Here is a 27,213-nt window from a genome sequence, read left to right on the forward strand (position 1 = left end):
ATGCCTCAAGTTTGGTATCTTGGCCGTTGCCATTATAATTGAATGAGAGAGTGGAGTGTGGATTAGCAATGGGGAGATCTTACTCATAGATGGTAGCAACGCCTCACAGAAAGCCTCTCACTCAAAGCAGGCCCACCCTTCAGTGTGTCTAATGATAAGCCTTAATAAAATGTAGGTGAGCTATATAAACCCCCCTCACAGTCCTCATGAATGTTGGAGACCTGAGTTTATTTATTTACCAGGGTGTAGACATGTTTTTTTTGGCTGTAAAGTTGGACATTAAAACGTGAGTGTCAGTGGGGATTGACTGACTTTTGGAGCCAGCCTCACTCCCATCAGCCTCAGCTGTACTTTGTTGTGCTTATTAGCAAATGTTCTCAAACTATGACAAGGACCATTGGGAACACTTAATCTTCTAAACATCAGCATATTGGCATTGTCATTACTAGCATGTTAGCACTACTATGCTAAAGTAAAGCCTCAATGAGCCACAACCATGTTTGCAAACCCTGTAGTCCCATTCCTTTACTCTCACGAGTCCCTTTACAGCAGTCTGAAGGCAGCAGGTATCTGTTTTATTCGCCATCTCTAATAGGAGTTATGTTGCACACTATCAAGCCACAATAATGCGCAGACCACAAAAACCTCAGTGCTTATGTGCACAGCAAATGTGTCTTATACTTATTTACTCCACAGTCTCTACTGCAATGTAAATAAACAGGTTTTGGATAGTGACAGGTTGGAAACAGTTCACATAGTTCGATGAGAAAATTGTACTTTGCAGTTGAAAGAAAGGTAACAATTGCAATATATCACAAGATATGTGAGATATATAGCAATATTCAGTATATCACGAAAGGTTTGAATATATTGTAATTATATTGAATAATGGCTTAACTATGATGATATTGTGTTGTGGGTCCTATGGTGACCCCCCCCCCCCATTATATATGGCTCCAAAAACTGCTTGAAGTAAAGGGTATTATTTTTCTACTGAATGTACATACATTGTAGTACATCTCTATAAATTTCATAGTGAACCATTTTCTGAGTTATCTTGGGATCGAGTTTGAAGTCTTGGATGCAGCTTGCGTTATGACTGGTTGAGAGATGCAGCTTCTTTTTCTGTTCTTCTCATTTCTCTCCATTGCAGTAAAAATGTACACACAGTTCTCTGAGAGCTGTGCCTTTGCTGCTAGCATACAGCATCATCACTACAGATGCAGTTAACGTCATGCCTGTTTTTCATGTGAGTTTTCTTCCAGCTGGCTGACTCCATGATTCTTGGCTGTCTTCCTGTCAGAGGCAGAGCAAGAAGAATAATGCCAAACAGAGCAGAACAGCCTCCTGTGACTTATTGAGTCCTCTAAAGCCACAAACCCATCAGTACACGAGAGCACTGTGTACAGTAAATATGTGTGTGCAAGTGACACTGTAGAGGGGTGCAGGGTCAGAAAGATCTACTGTACGAATGTGTGCGTGTGTGTGTATGTATGTGTCAAAGGTCATCTCATCTCCACATCTTTGAGGCTTTTGATTGACCTGCAGGTCATTGTGTGGCCCCTGATGCTGAGAGATGGCAGGTAATTGCGGGCTGCTGACTCTCAGACACATTGCTTGTGGGTGAGTCTCTGCTGTCAACTCTGTCAGGAAGTACACTATCAGTGTTCCTGAGGTGGAGGAAATAGATGGAGGGAAGCAGTGATAGGGCTTGAAAAGTCAAAAATGTAAGTATTTGTAGCAGTAACTTGGGTTTAGGGATTTACATGAAGAAACAGTGTTGGTTTTTGCTGAAGCCTCATTGAAAGTTATTTTTGTGCTGATTATGTGCAGACAATATTACATGAGTGACATGAACATTTTGTCTTGGCAACGCTCTTGAGTATAGGGCTGTGATGGTATCGTTTTTTGTCATCTCGGTGAAAACAATAACTTTTCCGCCATTGCTTTTGAGGGAAGTGGAGATACTTTAAACATGCCAATTCATTTAAGCCAACATCAGCCTAGTGTGTCAATAGGTGAAACTAATGTTATCCCTGCAGCATTTAGGTAGTCATACCTAATGGACTCAGACAGGGTAAGAAAAGTCACTGCTGCCATTGTTGTATGAGACATGCTCAATGTATGTGAGCCACATTACGATATTTCTTAAAGAGCCCATTTTAGTAATTCCTGCTTTGTCCAGAAAACCACAAGCCAAAATTCTGACCTTAGTTTTAATACATCTAAAAAAAATTGTATTGGTTTATAACTACAAAACAGCATTTTATATCTCATTAGGAGCTGTTTTTGTTTTATATGCTGCCAAGAAGACACCCCAGAAGGTGGGTCACTCAGGTATAGCTCCATCATTGTTCAAAATTTTGTTTTAATAAATTAATTAAATGAACAATGGTAAAAAAGGGTTAACTTCAAGGAAATTTTCTGGCATTTCTGCGTTTTTGCTGTATCAGAAGTTTTGTGAAAACCTTGCCTTATTATGTGATAGATTAAGGATCTAAGTGTTATTTTTTATATCATTATATCACTAATGCATACATCAAAACAATTGTTTTTATACAAAAAAGGTTACTTGTGCTCAGATAACGGCTGTGTACCACCTCTCTGTACTGCAACTTGCTATTTTGCTACTTTGGAAGAAGAAAGTTGAATCTTGTTCATTCTGTAATTTGGGAGAAATAGAAAATGGCTTAACTATAGTGTACAGTATTTCCCTTTGAGATGTAGTTAAGTATAAAGAAACATAAAATGGAAAGATCAAGTAAAACTCAAATATCTCAAACTTGTACTAACTGTTCGTACAGTACACTCTTTCTTTGTTTGTGGATGTTATGTGACCAACTGTTCCAGCCCTGTGGCAAAATCTTTGCACGGCCCAGTGCTGCTCCTGGCATCTTGCAATCTTAAGCTTCATGCTCATGTGAACGTTCCTCATGCTACAGCCATTATGCTTGTTAACATTATATCTACGTTTTTTGTTTTCATTATTTCTCATTTTGTTCTGGGCCTGTAGTTGCACTGTGCCTCAGTCCATCATGTTGTTATTTGTGTCTCATAGACATAGTGAGTTGTTTGCATTGTGAAACCCCATCTGGTGTGTAACTTGTCTGCCTCCTTATTGCACCATGGGTGACTACAAATTGCTCACAGCATTGAATGGAGTAAATATATATTTTTTCAAAAATCTTTAATTTACAAAAAAATCTGGTCATATTTCTTATAATGCTGTGAAGGGAGCTTTTTACACTAGCATTGGCGGTTTAATTATGTGGAACAAGACAAAGATACAGCATGGTTAATTATATCCTGTGTATGACTGGGGTGAACTCATAGCTGCGACTCTAATTTCAGCAGCTCGGATGAAGTGTTACGTGAAATGGATTGAATCCAAAGAATCCTGCTGCCAAATATGGCACCTCTGCTTGGAAATTAATTGTGGGTTGGTGGGGGATTCATATGAATACATTATTGACAACTTGGATAACCACGGAAGAGGTTACATATAATAAAAGGGTTCATGGGAAAAGTATATTAATATTTTGCTTCTAGAATCAAATTAGTTGTGTCATAGTCAGTTGGACTGAGGTAATAAATCCAGTGAATATAAATGTAAAATGCCATGAAGGTAATTTGTAAACTTATTTATGCTAGGTCAGCTGAAACACAGAAACTGATGCTCCCCAGGAAAAAAAAGGCACAAAACAATAGCTTCAGACTATTGCACAAAAATAGCAAATTGTACCCTGGAAAAAACAAAAAGCTGTATATTTTGCTCTATCAGTAGACATGTTAATAAAGAACTCATGATCAGCAGCACTCAGATCTGTTGGTTCCACATCCATATTTAAGCTTTATCCTTCTCTTAAATTTGGATATTGCACAAATACAGATCACAACCACAGCTTTATGAAAATCTGTAGACGATTTTGCACATGAATCAAAGAATAAAGGGAAATGTAGGGCTATAGGCTTTATAGCCTTTGGCAACCATCAAACACGCTATTTCAGGCATGTAAAGTGACTAATTTTTCATGATCCGCTTACTCAGTATTTGTACTGCTGAAATGAACATTGTTAAGACTCCATGAATTAAAGCAGCTCCCTTTTGTTGGATTTGTAAATTGTTAGGGATGTTTGAATGCCTGTTGGTTTAGCAGGATTTTACATTTCTGGAGCTACTGCTCTGCTGCTAGAATATGATACTTGAGTTCAGTAAAATTATTTGATCCCAGAGAAGTACAGTATTTTATCAGAGAGATTGTCTTTTCATAAAACTACCCTGTTTATGCAGTAGAAAGACACAAATACTTTTAAACTTGGTGCTACGTGATCAATGAAAACAGAGGAAAAGGGCAGTGGAATTTGCTTTTCCTCAAGATATAGAAAACATACAACTACCAGAATGCACTGTGCCATACAGGACTACTGAATATTTGATCAGTGCTGATAATTCCTGCTTTTTTATCTCAGTTTTTTCAGCCTTTGTTTTCACGATGCAGGAAAGAGTATAACACTTACTCTCTCTTCAAACTCTTGCTATTACAGCTAAATGAGGCACTAAAATCTGTCTCTGAAATCATTTCAGTCAAGAAATAGGTAGTGCAGTATTATAATCCTGTTTATATTTGATCAGCGCTGCCTAGTTTTGCCATTTTATCAGAGTTGAGAAAGAGAGAGAGGTCCACTGTGTTTATGATGGTGGCATGGGTGGCGGGCAATACGACAATGCAGAAGTAAAGTCTGTAGTTTGAGCAACAGCAAAAATTAATGTGTGTATGTGTTGTGTGTTCACCGGCAGTGAACAAACAACATATCAGCTTGTGTGTTTGTGGATTGTTTTTTTTTGGTATGTTCGTGCAACTTTTCAGTGGTTACTTCTCTGTATATATCTCTTGCTTATTTAGTCTCTCTTTCTTACTCAGTGCGGACTAATGTGGATTGTTGTTTTAGTGCTGCTTAGGAGGGGATGGAGGGTAATGAGTGACGGAGCGTCATTGCATCTCACCGGTTAAGGTGCTGAGATTACTGCATTGACCTTGGTGTTGTGTTCCCATCATCATCATCTGATCGGAGCCGGAGGTGATAAAAACTCTTGCCTAGTGCAAAGTCCTTTGACCCGGATGCGAATGCCAACCGTACACATTCACATTGCATTAAAAAGCCAGATGTTAGCAGGTGTAAGCTGTTTTTTTGTGCAATAGGAATGAGGCTTATGTGTGAGTGCTTCTCAAGTAGACCCCTGACCTTCTTTTTTTTATAAGTTTGGTTTGTGTTAAGTTAAGACTCGACCTTTGGAGGAAACCAAGCATGTGAATAAGGTTTACTTATCCTCTTTGCCCAGGGTTTTTACATTACAAAAAAGTCTCATTATTTACCAGTGACATGGAGCAGCCTCCAATGAAAAAAGAAAAAAAATCTCTCCTCATGTGCAGAGCAAGGCTGGCCTTTTAATGTTAATGAGCCACCGACTGCTCTGCTGTGTAGGCCAAGTCCTTGGTCAGCAGGACAAAAATAGGAAGCTGGAGTCCCGATAATGTCACTCAGAGAAGAATAAAATACATTTCACTGGACAAAGTGCTACCAATGCATTTTGGCAGACAATGCAGTTATACTCTATATGGATGACTGTGATAACACATAGAGCTTCTGTGTGCAGGGCATTACTGTAGTCAACTATGAATTTATGACGTATGAACTGTGCTCTGAAGTGTGTTGATGCTCGGTAATTGTGAGATAAATTTAGGATGCTTTTATACTTGAAGTTTGGTTAGTTTGGACTGGGCCTAGGGAAAAAAATGATACACCATTACCTTTGAGTTCTGGTCCAGTTTGCTCACTCTGACCTTTAACAATCAGACCAAGGGCTGTCAGCATTAAGTCAGATCGACTGACAGAAAGCTTATTTATTGGACAGTCTTTTTTTGGACATGCTGCACTTTACTGCTTGCCATGTGTATATTTATGTGCTCTGGTGTTACAATAATCTCACAAAGAAATAAGTATCTATTAGTCAAGACTACAACTCAGCCTCATTTAGACTTTAACTGTAATATCAAAAGGGCAGTCTTTACGTTTCACTAATTTTTAATGGGCCAAAATTGGGCACAACACACCTTTATTTTAACTATTCTTCACTTTCTGATTGATCAGAGAAAAAAATAATATGTATATATAATAATATATAATATGTATATAAATTTCACTTGAACAGATTTTTAATGAGGATGTTTTAACAACAGATAACATGCAGAGGATTAATTTAATGAAAAGAAATAATAAAAAAAATATATTTTTTTATATTTACTGATAATCTGTCTTTGAATTTTGTAATTTATCTCTAATTATATGTAAAAAAAAAATCAATACTGTGTTTTTATATCAAAATGTCTGTCTATTCTTTTTCTATAAAACCAGATAAAACGGTTTCAAATGTTTGATGGCTCATCAAATCAAATGAGACTTTGGATGACTAGTGAGCTGGTCCGGACATATAAAACTGCAAGTCATCATTTTCTGGTTGTAGTAGCTAACAGAGCTATATGGAGACAGATAGGAAGAGATGTGGTTTTTGGCTATCAGTTTGCATAACCTGTGTTTTCATTTCCAAAACAGTGTGGTGAAAGTCTAATTCATCCATCTCTCCACTGTCCTCCTTTTGATCTAAAAGTGGAGGAGGTGTGTGTGGAGCCAACAGTGAGCTCAATACATGGACTCTACTGTAGCTATGTATCGTGCTGAAGTCTAAGCCCACCTACTTTTTAGCAGCCCAATCTAATGTGAAAGATTGGCTTTAAATCCCTCCTCTGCTATACGCTGCTGAAATATTCCATTTCACCAGGAAATAAATCACAGAACAGAAGCCAAGAAGCTCTGTCACTTTCAGTCCTTGGTTGATCTGTTTTTAAACCTTCATTGTTTAATCCATCGAAATTGGGCTCTAGTTTTTTTCCCAAATGATTCACTTCATTTGGCATAGATCTGAACAGAATAGTCATACTTCGCCTATAGGATGCCGTCATGAGCCTTTCACAAACAAACTCTAAAGCGTTTGTGATTAAAAACGCAAGCCGACCTTAATTTTACCCAATTAAAAGGTGCAGTCTGGAAGTTTAAAATCCAATGAGTTGATCTTGCTTAAAACTGATTGTCTTGAAAAAGGAAAGTATATATAACTATTACTTTTAATGTATGTCTACTTTATATGTAATTGTTCAGTTTACTCAAATTTAGCTGTGTTTACTTAATTTGTTAAAAGTTAGTTAAAATTGTTGTTAAAGTTGTTAAAATTGACATGTAGAATTACCTAGTTCTTTCTAATTGTTAGCAACTTCCGTAAATCAAGTTAATCTAATTTAACTTGATTATCACAAAGAGGATTTTGCCAATGATTAAGTTAGGAAATCTTCAAGTTCTGTTTTGTTTAGGAAAATATGATTGTATAGTTTGCAACCAACAGAATATAGATGTATAGCTTAATACACTTCTAAAACTTAGATTGGCTTAATTAAAAAGATCATTTTCAAGTTGCAGCAACTTCACAAAATGAGGTAAATATAACTAAATTTTAGGTAAACTCAACAATTACATATAAACATAAATTAAGTGTAATGGTTAGTTTTTTAAATTTTCTTATTTTATTTTATTATTTTTTTTCATTTTTCAAGGCAATCAGTTTCCTAAATTTTTTCAGGTAAAATCAACTTGTCAGATTTTACAGTGTTTGAGATAAATGGCTGCTTTTCTAGGTGTGCATCGCATACCGGGATGTGGACGAATGATCAGAAGTTGCTAGCCTGAGAATGAATGCAGGTCTGACCTGGAGTAGCAATAAAGTGCCTTCATGAGGAAAATTAGACCTTCGTCAGGACCATGGTGTTTACTTTCACACTCCTGAGGAAGACATGTCTAGTACCATTCATAAATGCAAATGGACTTGCACTTGTATAGCACTTAATGTAGGCCTTCGATCACTCAAAGCACTTTCACACTACTTGTCAAATTCACACATACATTCATACACTAGTGGCCGAGGCTACCATGCAAGATGCCACCTGCTACTGAGTTTTTATACATTCGTACACAATTACACACTTGATGTCAGTCATTGTGAGCAATTTGGGGATCAGTAATTTTTTTCCTGTATGAAAGGAAACCAAACAAATAAAAAAATGCAACAACTTTACTAACTTTACCAACCCATCCACTGATTTAGACTAGAGCAAACAAACTATAGGTTTGAAAACACCATGAGAGACTCCTTCAGTGGTTTTGGTGCAATTGTTTTGTCTGCACCAGAATTTGAAAGACATCTTTTTCAGAGTCTAAAAGGACTTAACTAAACATGCACACACACAATATAAAAGCACCCTCCAAGCAACCAGAGCCCTGAATTCACACTTGCAAGGTTAAGGGTGGATGCCTTTTACACCCTAATTCTCATGTTCTCAGTGTTTCCTGGTCTGCTTGAGGACACACTGATGGAAGTTGCTGAGGGAGGTGAAAGCATCACTCATTTACTTTCCCCATCCGCATTTTCCCAGCAGGCCTGTAGATTAAAACCACTGACCTTTTGATCACAAGCCTCAATCTCTAACTTCTAGGCAACTGCCTGTACAATCTCTCACTGAACTAGAACTGCCTCAGACCAATATTCGGCAAGAATAAAGTGAACCTGTCCCTCTGCTGTTTTAATCAAACAAGAGGCCACACAGTCACCTTCATCTCATCTTTATCGCTACTGTGGGAGTGCTTTGTCATGCCTCACAGCCAAAACACTGTTCCCTGAAGTCACAATTTACCCTGCAGCTGTTCTAGTAGTTTTTTTAAATAAAAGTATTACATTGTCATCAGCTCAGAGTAATGGAGGGATCCTCATGGACAGTAAGAGATGGACAGTAACTTACCTACTCTGAAAATATCTCTTTATCAGCCTCTCTGTAAATGAATTCAAAGCTGAGTGCTTCTTTTGGCCCAGTGCCATTTATTCTGTTTTTTTTTACACATAAACACATTTTCATCTGTGCCAGCTTTGTAAAATGGATAACATTTGGGAGTCTGATGGGAGCCTTTTCTTCTTCCTCTGTGGGTCCTACTTTTCTTGCGTTTGGCTACTTTGTTAAATTGAATGAATTGGCAGAGAGGCGGTGTGCTGATTTAATGTTCTCTCTGCCATCTGAGCCATCTCTACCGCCATGTCTTTAGTAAGTATAAAAGTGTATGCATATGCACAGCTACTTAAATGGAAATTATCTGATTGTGGGCTTTGACATTGGCAGCTGAAGCCAAAATGGCTGACCGTTTGCGTCAGAGCTCCTCCAGGGTGGAGGCCAGCACTCAGGCTGCTGGATCGAAGCTGCAAGATACTATTTCCAATCGATGCTCCATGCTCAGACGCCTGTCCAGGAGCATCTCAGAATCTCATCACTTACCTGCCCTCTGGCTGCCGCTTGAACTCAAACTGTGCAATTATTTTGGAGGGTGCAGCTCACGGCTTATACAAGATGTGACATAATCGCTAACTTTGGGAAGGGATCCCCGAGCGGGCGGTCCACTCCTCTGCAGCTGCTCCTCTCACTTTCTCACTGTCTTCCTGTCCCTGCTCTATTATTTATTGACCATTACACAAAATTCAGTGTGCAACAGTCTACTGGAGCCCTCTAAAGCTGAAGTAACTCAATAGTGCAGGGTTCACTGCCATTTTCTGGGGAGGGAGATGTCCATTGAGTGGTAGAGTGGTTTCATTGGAAGTAAAAAAAACAAACTTTTCTGGTTATCTACACTCTGGTACAAACAGAAACTGTTCTTTTAGTCACTCAGGTAGCTGTTGTTGGGCCTATGTTATGTAACCTTTCAAAAATATCTTCAGCTGAAAGAAAAACTATTGCAAAATGAGAAAAACTCATTAATGTGTGGATGGAAATTCTTATTTTAGCCCATCCATCTTATCACTAAATCAAATAGTTTTTTTTATAGGTGTGGTGTGAAGGATTTAGTGGCATCTGGCAGTAAGGTTGCAGATTGCATCCAACTGAAACTTCTCTCATGTCCTGAGCGTGTAGGAGAACTACGGTGGCTAATGCGAAAATGTTAATTGCCTTATCTTGTTTAAATTGTTATATATTATATTGTTCATTCTGGGATACTGTTGCTTGTGTTGTACGTCGCTTTGGATAAAAGCGTCTGCTAAATGAAATTGTAGAATTGTAGAATTGTAGAGACAACACAGTACTTTGAGAAATAGGACCAACTCCATATGCAGATTGAAGGGCTCATTTCAAGGTAACGAAAACACAACTGGGTTGAATTAAAGTTAATGAAAACTTTGCCACGTATGAATATCATATTCCATTTATGCCTGTATCCTCCTAAATACTTCATGCTGGATCTTTGTGTACAGTAACATCAAAGAGGAAAAGTTGATGAAAGCTCTTTGAGCTTCAAACAAAAGCTTGTTCCTCTCACAGATGTAGAAGGATTTCAAGTTATTTTCCATACTGTCATTATGGCAAACTCTATCACATCCCTGATAGTACAACAACGTCAGGCATACCTCACAACTCAACACATGAAGTGTGTCGGTACACAGTCCTGTGAAGAATTAAGCCATATCTAATTACTGTTACTTCGCCATCCCCCCCGGTATCTGATATGTCTGGCTGTAAAATGACTGACCTATTTACCTTTCTATTGTTAGCCAGCTCAGAGTCGTGAATATTTCTCTGGGTCAAGCACCCTGTGAACTTGAGTGTGGGAATTTAGCATGGACTATTTAACTGTCAGCTAGCACCACAGGGGCGTATACATAGCAGGAAGCATAATACTGATCATTTGACAAGGGCTAAAAGGTGCAAATGGAAATCAGCTCCACAGGACTTCAGGTGGATGTATTCAAATTGCAGGAATGATTATGGGGCTGCATGGACAATGATGTTGAAAATGTAATATTGAAACAAAGTTTTCTTGGCTTAAAGTTCACAGAGTTCTCAATTTATTGCAGGTTTTTATTTAAATATTTCTAAAGACACTCAAGGACCACTCCCTAGTACAATGGTACCCAAGCGGTCCGTTCATTCGGTCCTTAATCATTAGTTCAAGGTCCCCACATAAGAAAAATTAACATATACTCAATTTCATTTGACTAATTAAATAACATGTGGGCTCAAGACACAATTAAATAAAACATACTGCAAGAATAAGGTGCAATAAGTTAAAACCAGGGATGCTTCAAGATGAGGACATTGACCCGGACCTCTGTAGGAGGACTTGTGGGTTTGGAAGACATGTTTTCTTTAAAAAAATTGTTATTATTATTTTTTTCTCATTTGTGAGGTGTCTGTTTTATGTGTGTGCTGAAAAAAAAGTTCATGTTCATGTGTTCATACGCAGCCTTTTCTCTGTAAATGGTAAACAAACACTGTCTTAGACTGAATCACACAACACTACTTCAACCAATCAGCAACAGGGGGCGTTCATGTTTGTGTACAGGATAGGGGGAAGGCTGTGGGAGCAAGAGGGATGGTAAATCTGCATGACATATTTGTTTGGTTGTTCAAATATCAACAATCCCTCTCTCCAGAATCGCTGACTCCACCTTTAGGCCTTATGAAAAGTCAGCAGTGGAGATGCCACTCTGTTGACAGGTGACAGATGTGAGGCGCACTAAGTAGCACTCTGCCTACCTCAACAGCAGCCTTGGCCCGCTCAAACTCCTCCTCCAGGGACTGATGTCTGGACAGGAGGGCGCTGCCCCACCGCTGCTCCTTGCTTAGGCGAGCCTGCCACACACACATACACACATAGGTTTCACAAAATATACATATATTGATATTATATGCACAAACAAAATCTATTAAACATACAAACACTCACATTCACACAACACATCACAAGCAGACACACACTCATTCTGCATAGCACACCACATCACACGCACACACACACAATCAGCCAGAGGGAGAGACAGGCAGGGAGAGTGTGCAGGGTCAGCCGTCTCTGCTTTCTCAGGGACGAGTAAATATCCCTGCCTCGACAAAGCCTCTGACATGCTTAGGAAGGCCAGCAGAATCACTACTGTCAGCATCTCGCCCCACCCCTCATCTGAATGCCATGCTACTCATCCAGCCTCTCGCAATTTCACCTTCCCACCCTCTCTTTCCCGTGCACCTGCACATGCAATGTCTGAAATATGCTGACAGCCTCTCAGTTACAAACTTGCATTTAAAGCCTTGCTCTGCTTTGAGAATGAAAATTGACCAATTACACGCATGTGGTTTTGTGTTATTAGAGTGCAGCATGGTTTACATGACTCCACATGACATCTACACATTTAACTACGAGTGGTAAATGATTTTGAGATACCATTTCATGCTCAGATGTGACATGGTGCTATATTTTCCTGTAAATAGCTGCGACTATATTTATTCTAGGAATAGCAAATCCATTACAGAGCCTGAGGAATTAATTGCTCCTTGTCAGTGGTTTCCCCCAGAAAGGGCCAGCCAGTACCTGTAACAATGCTACAGACTGCCATTATGCAAGATTAATTGAGGTTACTTAAACTCAGCATTAATGGACTCAGAAAAAACTGCCTCATCCATTTTTATTTCATTTTTTTTGTTTTACAGTTTTAATCATATTTTTAATTTACAAAGACAAAAATGCCTGCAGTGTTAAAATTAAATCTCAACACATTCATGATGTTTTTTGCTGTTTTGCAGTGTGCTACAGTAGGGATGTTAAAGGAAAAATCCACCCCAAAACAAAAAACAACACTAAAAACAAGATGGTTTTTGGTCTTTCTGGTTGTATCTTTTTATTTAAATTCTCTCTGAAGTCTGTTCCCGTAAAGAGGAATTACTGTGAGGCTCTGGTGCTTGTTTTAATTTTTACTTAAATAGAGGAAGAGTAAAATTTCAGGGTTCCCACAGTCATGGAAAACCTTTAAAAAGTCATTGAATTTCACAACCATATTTTCCAGGCCTGAAAAAGTCATGACATTAGTAAAATGTTTTGGAAAAGTCATGGAATCTTGTCATATTTAATGAAATGTTACAATAACCTTCTACATAATGTAACAAAATAGCAAATTTATTTTCTCTAGCTGTCATGGTAAAGTCGCTCTAATATGTGTCTGTGTGTGACAAGGTTTGTTTACTATCATGTATGTTTTCTCATTTTCTCCCAACATTCCTTCTCTCCCTTCGTTTATTCCAGCTAGCTGAAACTATGTTTGGATAATGTCAGGCGAGTATGGTTAGAAAAGAAAACTTTGGGTCCATGAAAAGTCATGGAAAAGGTTTGAATTTATTTCCATAAAAATATGTGGGAACCCTAAAAATAAGATGTGGCATTGAAACCAATTTGTTTGCCAACGCAAGACTTAAAAGACCAGAATGCAGTGTTGCCTGTTTTGAATCACAGCTGTTAGTAACTTGTGTTACTGTGTGTCCACATTTCTACCTTTTGATTAACAGCACCAATACACATCTGTAATTTCGGTCCGTGGAATGGTATCATGGGAAATGGAAGTAGACTATGCAGATTAAGAGAAACTGATTGTTAGTTGACGCTCTCCCTCCCTCCCTTAGTTACTCCTGTCCAATTTAACAGTATTGCAGGGTACGTATGTAGTTTACAATGAAAATGGTAACATTTTGAAAATATTTTTTTATGAGTATTTTTTTTTGCCTTCATTGATAGGACAGCTTTGAGAGAATGGAAAGGTTGGAGAGAAAGGGCGAATAATGGATAATGGCCACATGGTAGAATCAAACTCGTGCCCGCTTCAGGGGCCTCGACTTATACTGTATATGGGGTCCACAATCTGCCCGGTGAGCTAAATTGAGCCTCACTGTAACCTGATTTCATACAAAAGCAGTCAAAAGCAGTTTACTGGTGACTTCGATTTTGCTGACTAACAACTGTCGCTGGCAGATTGAATTATCTATAACTATCTAGATAATTAAGCTATCGACATGAATTGGTTGAAAATGCTGTTTTCAGCTGTCTTGTCAATTACTTATTTTAAAATCACTATCCTATAGCTTTGTTCCTGATGTTGGACAAACTTTCATAGCATCCAGATTAGATTTCCACTTGTTAGGGAAAAATAAAAGTTTTCAAACAGACCCTTTAATCTATTTCTCACGCTTTTGCTTTTGTACAGTTGTGTTTAGACAGCCTAAGATATCTATCACCTTTGCAAGTCAGCACCAGAAATAGTAATCTGTTAGTTATTAAAATTATTATTTTATGCCATTGTGTTCACCCAAGGAAAATGCCGGTGTAATAATTAGACACATCTCCTAAATATTTATTTTCCTAACGAACCCCCCCCCCCAAATTGTTTTCAATAAATATTATTTGTTAATTTTTATTTAGTGAGTTTTTGTCATGTTTTTTAATGCTCATAATAGTTGATGCAAAGTGCCACGATTCCAGCTGCATTTAATATATATCTGATTCTTGAAAAGTTGTTGAAATGGCTCCTACCTGCTTTATTTTTTTCACTGCTTAACCTTAAAAATTAAATTGTGCTTAATTCTGACTTTTTTCTTTCAGAGTATAGACAACTGATTTCAGTGTGAACATCTCTTAAAACATTAGTGAAGTTAGTCATACACAGAAAATCAAAAGCTTTACAGGCTTGCAGTGCCAGTTTACAGTTGGACATATGCTGTTCAAGGAATTGGTTTAGCGAAAAGTCAATTGGGTACACTCAAAAGTTTTAATAAACACTTCAATTTCATTTGCTGATGAGGACTGTGAGAAGCAGTTGAGAGATCACAAAAAGCCTCATAGTAGACGTTGAGTTGAGATTTTTTTGTCATGTCACATTCTGATCTCGATTTAAAGCATAAATAAGACCTAGCCATTCCCAGAATGTATTACTCACTTCTAACTGATTATATCGAACAACACATGATTATCTGAGGGTGGATTTTTCCTCAATGCTCAGATTTCAGGGCTGTTTTCTCGTGTTAGTTCAGTCTATGAAAATCTCATACAACACAGTTTTTGGCATGCATTTTCTGTGTTTGTGTGTGATACCTTCCAAGTAGGAAACCAAAACCACTCTTTACAGTATCTCTGTCAGCTTTTATGCAACTCCTGAGTGAAACAAAATTAGAGTGTTTGTTTGCCGAAAACTTCCCTCCATCTTGGATGGTTATCTTTAATCTCAAATCTATTATTCATCAGAATGCTAAAAAGGTGATGTATGTTTAGCTAGCCTGGTGAGCTCAACACTAATGGGCTCAGAGTAAGGCTGCTGAATAATTCATAGGCTATTAATCTAATAATGGCGTCTGGAAACAAGACCCGTTATGCAGACCTACACAGAGACATCAACTCAGGAGGAAAGCGCTTGACATTTGGACCTCGTAGCACCACAAAGCAACAATCTCAAGGCCAACAGTATATCAGGATTCACTCAAAGCTGCCTTTGGCAATCTCTTCTTTTTAGTCTTTTAAGTCAAATTTTTATGAGATGGTGTGATGCTGTATTTTCCGGTGCAAATGTATAAGTCTTTCAAAGTCATATGAAAGGATGCATAGGGAGGCTTACATGTCTTCCACTAATATACTGCCTGTTGAGCTGAAATGGAAGAATTGTAGGTGTTAGGACAAAATGGTGGGTAAACAGTTACACAACAGGGTGTCTTATTAGAAACATACTTTAATATTAAGGCTACATTATCATGCATTAACATGCAGTTGCAGAATTAACAAGTGAAAATCATCATTTCATGAAATTATTATGACGTTATTAACCATCAGTCACAACAATATGTTTGAGATGTGTGACGCTTTCTCACTTCAAAAGGATGCTGATTTCAAGTGCAGACAGCACATACAATAATGATGATTACCGCCTGCGTCTGTCACACTGAGCACTTACTTGAGATGCTAGGGCAGACTCTGGCTCCACTTTGGTATTTGCGTCCAAGTTCTTGTTCGATGGCTCTAATTGGGTTTTACAGTCTATGGACCTAAAGTAGAAGAGAAACAGTTGATTTACACGATACTGACACTTTGCACTCAAATTTATATGAATAAAACATTTCTGATACTTTTCTTTGTGTGCAGGGTTTCCCAGGTCTCACCGCTACAACATCAGCATCTGTCACCACAAACAGATTTTCTAGTTTTGGAGCTGCACCTCTTTCTCTCTTTATCTTTTGAAGCACAGACAGAGCAGCGGAGTGGCAAGTGGAGTAAAAATGTAACATTACTGTTTGTTATTTTATATAGTTTTAGTGTTGTTAACTACATAAACCCATGTAGTTAATGACAAAGTAGCTTACAGTTGTTTTCTAGAGCTTTTTTTCTTTCTGCCAAAGCCAAAAACAATATTGTGTGTGTGACGATAGTCTAATTAAAGTAGGTGAACCAAAATAATGAGCTTAAAGACGCGATAGGTGTTCATCATTACATGCAGCCCCTTTTACATACATCTAGTCATGTGACATTGACATTGTTAATATAAAAACATTCATTAACTTGAAGGTTCAGGAGAGATTGTGGTTATGATAAAATTGCAGGTCTGTGACAGTCTCCAGCTTCCTGCAGTAAAGTCTGATGTGCTACACATTCATTAACCATCCCAACCTCCTTGACCTTCATTAAAATCCTCCTTGATTGCACTTCCTGCATTTGCTGCTGTTGGGTGAAGATTATCTTCAGGGCATTCTGTTAGAATGGGATTTCTTGGTTAAGGTTTGGGAAAAAAAAAAATCGTGGTTTGGATTAAAATAAATAGAAATCTGTCAGAAAACGTCTCCAAAGTGCATATAATTGACCAATTGACCAATACAGGCGTAATTCCAACGGATACTGAAACACTACCTACCAAAGAAACTCATTGGATGAATTTCTAGAAGAATGCCGTCTCTCCGTTTTCCATTTCCTGTTGCCATTCCTCTCAAGGTTGGGGTTCAGCTCTTCCCATTTGTCCAACGGTGAACCGATGGTAACTGGTGACAGTAACAGAATAATGAAGAATAAAATAATAATAAAATCATGAAATGGGCTTCACTAACAAATGGGACAAACTCAGTTAATTTGTTACGCATCAAAAACACCCTCACCCTTGATCAAATGAATAATAGTAATGTGTTTGTGAAAAAGGGTGGGAAGATCATTTTTGAAAGTAACTAGTTATGTTTTCCATTAGTTGAGAGTCAAACCTTTTAACACTGGAGCACAACAATAAATGGAGTCTCTCTGATGGAACAATGAGCTAAAAACATGCAATTAGTTCAGAGGCTGTCTAAACAAAAATATCTGCCCACAAATTCTAATAGGACATAGGACAAGTTTTTCTTGTAAATGACGCCATAATCAGTCTCACGGCCATGATTTATTCACCACACTGTAGTTTGACTCAGTCTGCATAATTAGTTCTCACTGAAGACTTTAACCTTTTCAACTGGCAAATAGGAAAGTAATTGGCCGTTTCCTCTTAATGTCTTTAAAGATGATCCCTTTCATTACAGTAAATTGGCTTGATCCCTCTTTGGCCTATCTTGAACATGTGTGAGGTCAGCTCCACAGGGGAAGAGTGGGAGTTGTTGGGAAGGTAGTGGAAGATTTATAGCTTATGAGAAACTGGGTGAGGTGGTTTGCCAGTAAGGTAAAGCAGGGCAGGGGACTGTATGAAATGATAGGGTTTTATTTTTACAGACGCATATGACATTACAGAATAGATCAGCTGAAATACACACTGAGTAAAGTTAATATAGGAAAGCTGTTTTTCTGTTCAGTTTAAATATCTCACTGTACACTTTGCCAATGCACTGCTGCATGGCAGGTAACACCATGTATGCTTTGGTATAAATACTGCATTATGTCGGTTGTCGGTTGTTTGGACATTTCTGAACTAATGCTGATAAGCAGCCCAGTTGCCAGAAGAAAATATCTGCATTGCATGTTTCTGCAAAACCACGGATATATTATATGTGTACGTTTTATCATATCAACGTTTCTGATGTTAGGTACTTTTAATTGAATGTATATGAGGTGGAGGGGATGGAGGACAACGGGAAACAGGCAAAAAGGTTGCTAACAAGGGTGTGCCATATAAAATCATCCTCAGTAATACTGGTTTTATTTTTAATATGATGAGAAAAATGCATATTGTGATAATGTCAATATTTTAACTGGTCGACATAATGGCGCCATACTGTTACATACGGCAACAAAGCGAGATTGCTACTGGCCAGGAGTGACTTCAGTAGTGTGGAGTCAGTGGCCTGGGCATCCTGGATGTTTTATGAACAGCCCCGGACTTTTCCGACTCTTTTTGCGACCGCTCAGCGTAAACTCAGCTTCTCACTCTCCACTCTCACTGTGTGCACACAGGATATGGTGTTATTAGGTAATTTTGTCAAAAGCCTGTCCTATTGTAAACTTATGTGATGCTTGCAGCATATGAGTCTGTGATAGTCATCTTGACATAACAGCCTGTCACAATGAATGCAGGTCTTTGTGTGCTTGTGATGTGATCGTCAGCACTGAGTGACACATGCTAAAGCAAGAAGAATAGAGGAGAAATAGCAGCGCATAAGTCCAGGTGGAAAAAACAACTTATTCATTTATATACAGTATGTACTATTAATATATTTAAGACAGTGGTTTTTATACTTGGCAACTGTTATGATGTGTACTTTTTGATCGAATTTTCTGTTGTAATATTTATTTTATGCAGAATTGGAATCTCACTCTGAGTCACTGCTATGTTTCCAAACTAAAATCTAAGAGATGACTTTTGTTGAAGGTGAACTACATTTGTGCTGACATACACAACTATACCACTTATTTGGTTACAGTTGTATGTTCTTAGAATTAATAATAAAATATTGTCAGTATTTTGGCATATCATCAAAAATATCATATGCCACAAACAGTGGTTAATTTACCTACAAATGTAATGTGTCTGTGGTTTGTAGAAATGCACAATACCAACATTGATTCTGCTGATTGGGTTGTGATATGACTTTGAAACCTTTTTTACCAACTGAGAGAAAGAAACATTTTTTTTCCTACACAACACGTTTTCCTAAAAAAAAACAAAAAGAAGCTACATTTTTAAAATTGATCTTAATACAAGCAGCTGTAGAAGAACTTTGCAAAGAGTTTAAAATGGGCAAAACAACGATCTGGTCATATATTCAATGCTAAATTTCAGTATTTTGGAGTTTTCTGACACATTTTCAGTACCATAGAAGTAAAATACCCATCCCTAAATGCAGGCTATTATCTCTGATGTGTGAGTTGTTAAATGCTTTTTTTACTGTGTGCCAGATGTTTCAGTTTGCTTGTAGCAGAATTTTAAGTGCAATGTAACTGTTGGTTAGCCTGCATTATTGTCCCAGTGAAGAATTTTTTACGCATAAATTGCATATTAGGAATATCTCGGCTTTGGCTCTTCTAAAAGATTGTGAATAATTCAAAGGTTGCAATCCGTCTCTACCTGAGTCTAGTGACGCCCTCTCTGGGGTCCTCATGCTTGGTCCTGTCTGTTCAACTTCCACCTGGATCAGCTCTGTCTCATCTGTCTTCTTCCTGTGAGGGTTGTTCTTCTGGCTTATGCCCCGGGACGACAGGGGGCTCCTTTTGTCCTTGCTGCTCCTCCTTTCGCCAGGTTCGCTGAGATCCAGCAGGTCCAGTGTTGAAGACAGAACTGTGAGGGACATGACAGGAGTTCAGTTGAATTAAATGCTCATTATTTATAACCAGGATTTTTGGGGAATCTGAGAGAGAGCACTAATCAGGCTCACATGTTCCACACGCATGAGGGACATCAAGCATCAGATGTAGGCTACTTTAGATTGCACTAGTGAAATGATTTCAGCATGTTTTTTTGTTTCATGAGCATTTTTTAACTTCATCTGGGATTTTATGAATGTGAACGGCTGCGTAGTACAATAAGTGCAAACACTGACTCATTTCTGAGGCAGGACAGGGTAAATTTGCTGGAACACATTTTCGTATTCAGCCATAAATGGATCCCTCTAGTTTGCTTTAATGCTGGAAAAACACTGTTTCAATTTCTAAAGAATTTCTCTGAAATTCAGTGAGATTTGATATCAGTTCAGTTTGTGAATGATGGTCATCGAGGTGATTTTTATTCTTAAATACCAAATATCTCTGCTTTGATTTTGTGGTTGGTCAAGGTTGTTCACTCCACATGTATCATACTGTGTTTCAGAGACTTTCCTTTCTCTTTGTAACAAGACAGAGTGACAGGTTTCAGTTGTTCTGCTGCATGACGCTTTGATTTTGATCTACACATTTTATGAAATGGCGAGTTGAGCTGTCAAAGGTACTTAAGCCGTAGTGGTATTGTCCACTGGGTGCATATCTAAAAAATTTGCTGCTGCTCTTTTCAGAAAAACTGAATATACTACAGGCCGCTGCACTGTCTGATAAGGATAAGGCAGGCCCTTAAGGAGCTCCAGTTTGGTCAATTAAGTAATTCAATCACAGGTTGTTAGAGCGGCAAAGAAGGACACAGCCTTCTGTCGAGGGGCTCAACTTTTGTCTGTGCTGTCGTCCGGCTTTAGACTGGAGACTCTGTAGCAGTGTTAAACTTCTTAGCTGATAACTGGGTTTCATTAAAACTAAGAGGGGATGTTTAATTTGAACAGTTATTATGATAAATTCAAGACCTCAGATAAAAGCAGTCTGTTAGCATTCTTACAGTCTTCTCCAGAATGCTTTTGTATCTACAAGATTTTAGATTTATTTTTATTTATTATATTATAAAGCAGCTTATTATACGCTCTTGTTCCAATTGGGTTCTCTCTGAAGGGCTCTGAAGAACCCTTTTTGATGATGATTAAAAGCATGGGTGTTAAATCATCCTAACACTATTCAAATGCGTAGCCATGTTTCAAATGGCAGTTTTAAATGAAGGTGTATTTGGAATTTCTTCATCAATTCCTTTTACTCATGTTCTGCCACAGTTAATATCTTTACTATTAATGTAAGCCATACAGTACCGCATTGTCTGCAGCAATCCATTTTTAAAAAAAATGTGCACCCAGTACTTGGCATTTTTGGTTGTAATTTGGAAAAAAGTTTCAGTTCTCCCATGGCAACAAGCCTTTTCTCTATTTACTGCCACTTTTCTCTCCCAACTTTTTTATTTAATATTTTTGTGTTAGTAGTTGAATTTATTGTAGTAAGTGGTTATTTTTTGGGAATATTTACAGTGCTGTCATGTGAACATCGTGCAGTTGAAATAAAACAAAAGTATTCAGCTTGGGATTTCAAGATATTGGATTTTTTGCTGATATTCGATATGCAAAATGAAAACAACCCATTTAGTCGATAACCGATATTGGTTATCGATATGGATATATCCATTTATCCTTTATTCCCAACTAAATTAAATGATCACTTCTCTTCTGAAGTGGAATTAACATCACATTATCCATACTCTTATCATGATGGCCCACCAGCAGATGGAGACATGAAATGCAGTACTTTTCAGTTTATGTAATATTCATTCATTGTACAAAATAAGAAAAATGCCTCAACTTAGGGCTGATGTTTTGTACTGGTTCACTTTGTCAATCAACAAAAAAATCAGTTTGTAATAATGGCAGAAATCAGCATGTTGGCCTATATTTTATATTTCATTTTAAAGCCAATACCTGCCAAAACTGACGATGTGCAAATATTATTATCATGTACCCCCTATTCAAGGTGAAGAAGGCACTGAATTTTGTGTGATAGTTTTCTTTTTAATATTATTGTGAAGGGAAATGGGTGATTTTTTTCCCCCTGGGCTGCAGTTTGGCTACTGGCTGCTGTTACTTTCTTACCCCTGAGGTGAACATTAATGCATTTTCTGAATCCATTACATACACTGTCAGTGTAATACACAAATTGTACATGAAGCACTTCTGGAGTTTTTAACGCGCAATAATTTGGCATTGCCTCCTGACTTGTAAACCAATGTCAAGATAAGAAAGTTCATAACCCCAGTATAACAGTCTTTTTATAAATTGGTTATTTTAGGTGCCTACAAAGTTTTCACACTCATTTCCCAGGACCCTGACTGTGTCTTTTGTGCGGTGCGAGCTCAAAAACTACAGACACATGACTGCATAATTGGCGTGCTGCTGTTTCATGACAACCAACTGAGAGCATTTGTTGACTGAAATCTCTGCGTAATTAGAGAATATGCTTGTCTTCCATGCCTTGTGCTCTTTAGATGACAAGCACAATTACAAATCAAGGGAGATACACTCGTGGGGAAGGTTGCCTGAAGAGTTTTTAGCATCAAAAAGAAACACAAGCTGTTCATAAAAAGGCAGTGATGTCAAAAATGTTTGGCACCCTTGGGTCTTCTTGAAATGACGAGACCTGGAAGATAATTGCAGAAGTTTTGCTCATGAACTGGATATTTAACAGGATTTTTGTATACTGTGTAGTAATTTAATGGAAATGAAGTTGCGCTGTGGTGACCAATGGACTCATGGTGAGGAAATAAATATGATTACTGAGCATTTTATTAGTCGTTAGATCTCAGCCTCACAACATAGTGTTGGTAGTGAGAAGAGAAATAACATACATATTCATACAACCTTTGAGAGTTAAACCTCTAAAATTAGAAATGTTGCTTGCTTAGATTCCAAGAAACCCGTCTTAACAGTGCCTAGACATTATTTAACCATTTTAAAGTTTAGTAATAGCAGTAGGGCTTTTATGGTAACCTCATTTCCGCAATACTGCAGTTATGTGATGCCTACCACGGGATTAGGCTCATTACCGTCATCACTGCATTTTGTTTTCTTTCTTGTTTTTGCTGGTAAAAGTTACGGGAATGCATATGGTGTGTGATATGAAATGAAAACACAGTAATCATAGTAATCAGCAGAACGTCGTTAAGCTTCTGTGCTGGTGTTGTGGGACTGTACTCCTTCAGAGGAGGGGGTGGCTGGGTTTGCATAAACCTCCAAACCGGGGTAATACATTGCTCTATCACTGCAGTGACAAAAAACCATACCGTCACAGCCCACAATAACAGTGGCAGTTTAATGTTCTCGTCAATAATTGTTAAATTCGCTGACTGGAATGACAACTAGCGAATTTTATCAGCCCCAGCTGGCTACAGTCAATTAACATTGCTGTCGCTGGTTGACAGTTTAAGCTCAGCCACCAGAAGAAAATGATGACGTTGCAAGTTTCTGCAAACCAAGTATATGTTACATTTTCATATGCATCATATCAACCAGGGTCCAAAATTAACACCCACCAAATGCCAAGTGCTGGTTGATTTTTCATTTGCAGAGTAAATCTTGGAAGTTCATCTACCACAGAGGCAGGTTAATTATTGTACCAAAACAGTCATGTAATTAGACTATGCTGAAAGTGTCTTAAACACCTAAACACTGCTTAACAGGCAACATGTTCACATGCCGAGGCTATAGTGATATACTGCATATATATAAATTCCTTTCTCACACTATCCTCTTTTGGCGGTCTCTTCCTTCAAGCTTGGGTCCTCTACCAGAGGCCTGGGAGCTTGAGGGTCCTGCCAAGTATCTTTGCTGTTCCTAGGATTGCACACTTCTGGACTGAGATCTAAAATGTTGTTCCTGGAATCTGCTGGAGTCACTGTCCCAGTTTGGGGGTTACAGCCCCGAGTGCTCTGATCACCGCTGGTACCACCACTGCCTTTACCTTCCACACCTTCTGTAGCTCCTCTTTCAGCCCTTGGTATTTCTCGTGCTTCTCTTGTTCCTTCTTCCTGATGTTGCAATCACTCGAGATTGCTACAGCTTTCACTGCTGCCTTCTTCTCTTCTTTATCAACCACTACGATGTCTGGTTGGTTAGCCATCACCAGTGTTTCGCTGCTCATGTATTGAGCCATATGCCTACTCATCTTATCTAATCGCAGTGATGCCTGACAGGAGCTTACTTGTTGTGCAGAGGCAGATTATTGGCTGGTAGTTGGAAGGTATCGCGCAGGTTTGTCAAAAAGTTAATTTCGAACACTGAAATCAACATTTCTAAACTGATGAAGTATAGGAGCTGACTTTATCATTGGAAGCTGGACGGGGTGGTGGACTGGGTAAAACAATGGTCAAGCTGCAGACAACTCTTCAAGACCAACAAACAGCAAAACAGGTTGTTATTTAGAGTAATTGCTGTTTCCAACTCTTTTTTGACACCAAGTGTGGGTGTTTTGTGACAGCCAGTTTTTCCAGCTGGGATATTGCTACGAAAAGTGGTGAGTTTACAGAGACATACTGCCGTACCTGCCGGGCGGGGCATGAAAAGCTGTTATCTTTACTGAAACACTGCTGCTTTTTTGGTTGGGATTGTGCCCCCAAAACCTGGTTTGTACAGCCAGGACAGGATCATTTCAGAGCCATAACCAAATGGTTTATGTGCCTGAATCTAACACTTTAACATATCCATTACATAATAATGTGCAAATTAAAAGTATCCATGGTTTGCAGAAATGTGCAGTGCTGACATTCTTCCTGGTGATTTTGTCAGCTACCACCTGGCTAAATACAGTGTTTTGCTCACTAGAGCTGATGTTAATGGGTCGGTTGCTTTTTAGTGGTGGGACATACATCAATTGGACATTTCCCAGTAAGACAACATCTAGATTTACAATTTAACATTTACTAAACTACATTTTAAGAGAGAAGGAATTGATCCTAATTGATCACTGATATCACAAACAATCAGCTGTGTTCAAGTGAATTCAAAGATGAGAACCATCGTGTCTTCAGAGTAGCCCTGTGTCTATTGAACCAGCATGTTAAAGCCAAGTGCTGACAAAAGAGACAAAAGATTTTTGAGCACGAGAACAGAGGAGAGGGGATTTTATACAGTGAGGGGGTGTTAATGAGAGGCTCGTCTTGAATAAATGAGTTTCAGCCTACGTCTGCAAATGAGTAGTGATAGATATCCTAACCAAGTGGGAAGGACCCTGCACTGTAATTTCTTCTCAACAGAGGTAACCTGCTGATTAAGTTACTGTAGGTTATGGCTTCAGACTTTTTTCTTATTTTCTTACTTGAATTGAAAATTTAAACAGACACTTAATTGACCAGTGTGTTTCTAAACCCCAGATACCCATAAAACCAATTTATAATTTATGATTTTTAAAGTTCCGTCAAGGGGCAAAAATAGTCATCAACCTCAAAGTCATATGGAAGCACAACTGCATGCAAGAGAGAGCACACCATGATGCAGGTCTTGTATGGATTAGCATATTTGAGCTGGCAATTATCATTCATTATTGATTTCCTTTGCTTGCTAATTCCTGTTTAGTGTTATTCAGTGCCAGTCCATCACAGTGTGAAAACAGATTGACAGACAGTCACACCTAAAATCTCTTCACCTGCATGTCTTTAGACTGTGGGAGGAAATCAGAGCAGCTGGAGCAAACTGAAGTAATCGTGTGGAGAGTGAGAAAACTGCTTACAGTGTTGAAACACAACACTTAACCACATGGTGCTGATGATTTTATTTGTGTAAAGATTTGCATTTATGTGGCACATACCTCTACAATATTGCACATAGACTACATGTTAGACAGTATTTGACCATTTGGAGGATTTTGAGATTCATGACAAACTATGTGTCATTGTCAACGGGAGCAGCAGGAGGCACTGGGGAGACAGAAGTTTGAGAGTTTCTCACAGCATTTGCCCATACTTTGTCAGCACAGTCAGTGGCCAGTTTGGAGATGACACATGTCAGCTGTGCAATCTGGTTCTGCAAATCATCGTCATTCAGAAGATGGCACAGCTCAGTGATTAGGGTCCCATCCATGTGGAAACCAAGATGGCATTTGGCATCTGTTTAAGTCAGAACATTCAATTTCTCAACACTGATTTTGACCTAGTTAAATTTTAATTTATTCAGTGGCAGGATGAAAGAGTTATAATGAATATATATACTGTACAATACACAGAGAGACACTCATGAATAATCTAAGTTTCACTGTTCTCTCTACTGTCAAGATGTTGCCCTTGTGTATGTACAGATAAATTGAGCTACAAGGAAAATCTGATCTGCCAGTTTGGGCCACTGCTTTGTATATTAATGGCTGTGGTTTTGTACTCAATAGGCTGTTGATGTCATTGATGCATACTACATTTGTATACTATCTGTAACTATATAATGCTAGTCTTCTGCAGTTGCCCACAGTGTTGTTGAAACTTGAAGGAAAATAAAGTTTCAGTGCATTTGCTGCATCATGAGTCTCTAGTGTTTTTGAGGTTAAGAAACCCTTAACTGAGAGACAGACAGAGCAGGGCTGGGCGATAAAACGTATCGTGTAACGATAATGTAATTCATGAGCTGACAAATACGAAACAAAAATGAACCTCCATTAGAGGTGGTATTGCATTTTTCCATTGATGACCCAGTTTTAAGATGAACACATATATATCAGGATCCATCCTGTTTAATAATGCACTTCACATTTCCAGTGAGTTGTTGTGCTGGCCTCCATGCAATGAGGCTGAATATTGGAAAACCAAAAAAAAAAAAAGTGTTTCTTCAGACTAACATTGCCTTTAAGTATGCAATTAAAAAAATCCATAGCTTTTGTATTATTCACGATACAAAAGCAATACATCATTCTATAGTATAACCAACACAACACTGGATACAGTCAAAATGCACTGCTCTCACATGTAGGCATATGTGTTATGATGAAATTAGATGAACTGATGCACTAGTTGAATAATATGCCTTTGTTTAACCATCGAATTGTGAAAATCTCCAATCACAGTAGAACATTATAACTTGTAACTTCAAGCCTTGTCTTTCTCATCATTAAACGTTTTAATAAAATGTAATAAAAGAACATCAGTCCTGTTGTGAACATGTTAACCGTCCTCCTTCAGTTTCCACACTATGGTCGAGAAGCACACAGGAGACTCTCTGCTCTGACCGCCAACACCTGTCTGCTCTCAGTGCATCCACAGTAACTCTCTGTCTCTCGATCAAACACACGCTCACCACAGCAAACAATGTAATAATGACTGCACTTAAACTTGGTCTTGGCCATTTTCACACGATAGAACTGCAAGCATCAAAGCTTGCACATGGCGTTTTACAAGTTGTTTTCTTTTGTGTAGTGCAGGGCAGTGTGTGTGCATGTGAACCCCCCTGGGCCAGTTGTTTCTGGCCTGGTTCCTTTTTATTTTTTTTATTTTTTTAATTTCAG

General features: G+C 38.3%; 1 protein-coding gene and 1 long non-coding RNA gene across 5 annotated transcripts in view; one reads left to right on the forward strand and one right to left on the reverse strand.

Annotated features, from left to right (window-relative positions):
• Positions 1-27,213, reverse strand: part of pex5la (peroxisomal biogenesis factor 5-like a) — a 122,645-nt gene that overhangs the window by 24,924 nt on the left and 70,508 nt on the right. For 2 of the 3 annotated variants that reach the window (XM_088077727.1, XM_042516559.2), the window contains 5 exons: positions 19,472-19,681; positions 16,850-16,973; positions 15,899-15,989; positions 15,566-15,595; positions 11,679-11,774 (listed from right to left, as the gene is read on the reverse strand). In XM_088077727.1, coding sequence (XP_087933853.1) covers positions 11,679-11,774; positions 15,566-15,595; positions 15,899-15,989; positions 16,850-16,973; positions 19,472-19,681 — 551 coding nt within the window. The remainder of the gene's footprint in view (positions 1-11,678; positions 11,775-15,565; positions 15,596-15,898; positions 15,990-16,849; positions 16,974-19,471; positions 19,682-27,213) is intronic. The other variant, XM_088077726.1, reaches the window with a different exon arrangement.
• LOC148189563 (uncharacterized) overlaps positions 1-27,213 on the forward strand; it is a 157,174-nt gene that overhangs the window by 18,164 nt on the left and 111,797 nt on the right. The window lies entirely within an intron of this gene.

This window comes from Plectropomus leopardus, chromosome 5, assembly GCF_026936395.1.
Source record: "Plectropomus leopardus strain MGB_pleo_1.0 chromosome 5, ASM2693639v1, whole genome shotgun sequence".
NCBI classification, from domain to species: Eukaryota; Metazoa; Chordata; class Actinopteri; order Perciformes; family Serranidae; genus Plectropomus; species Plectropomus leopardus.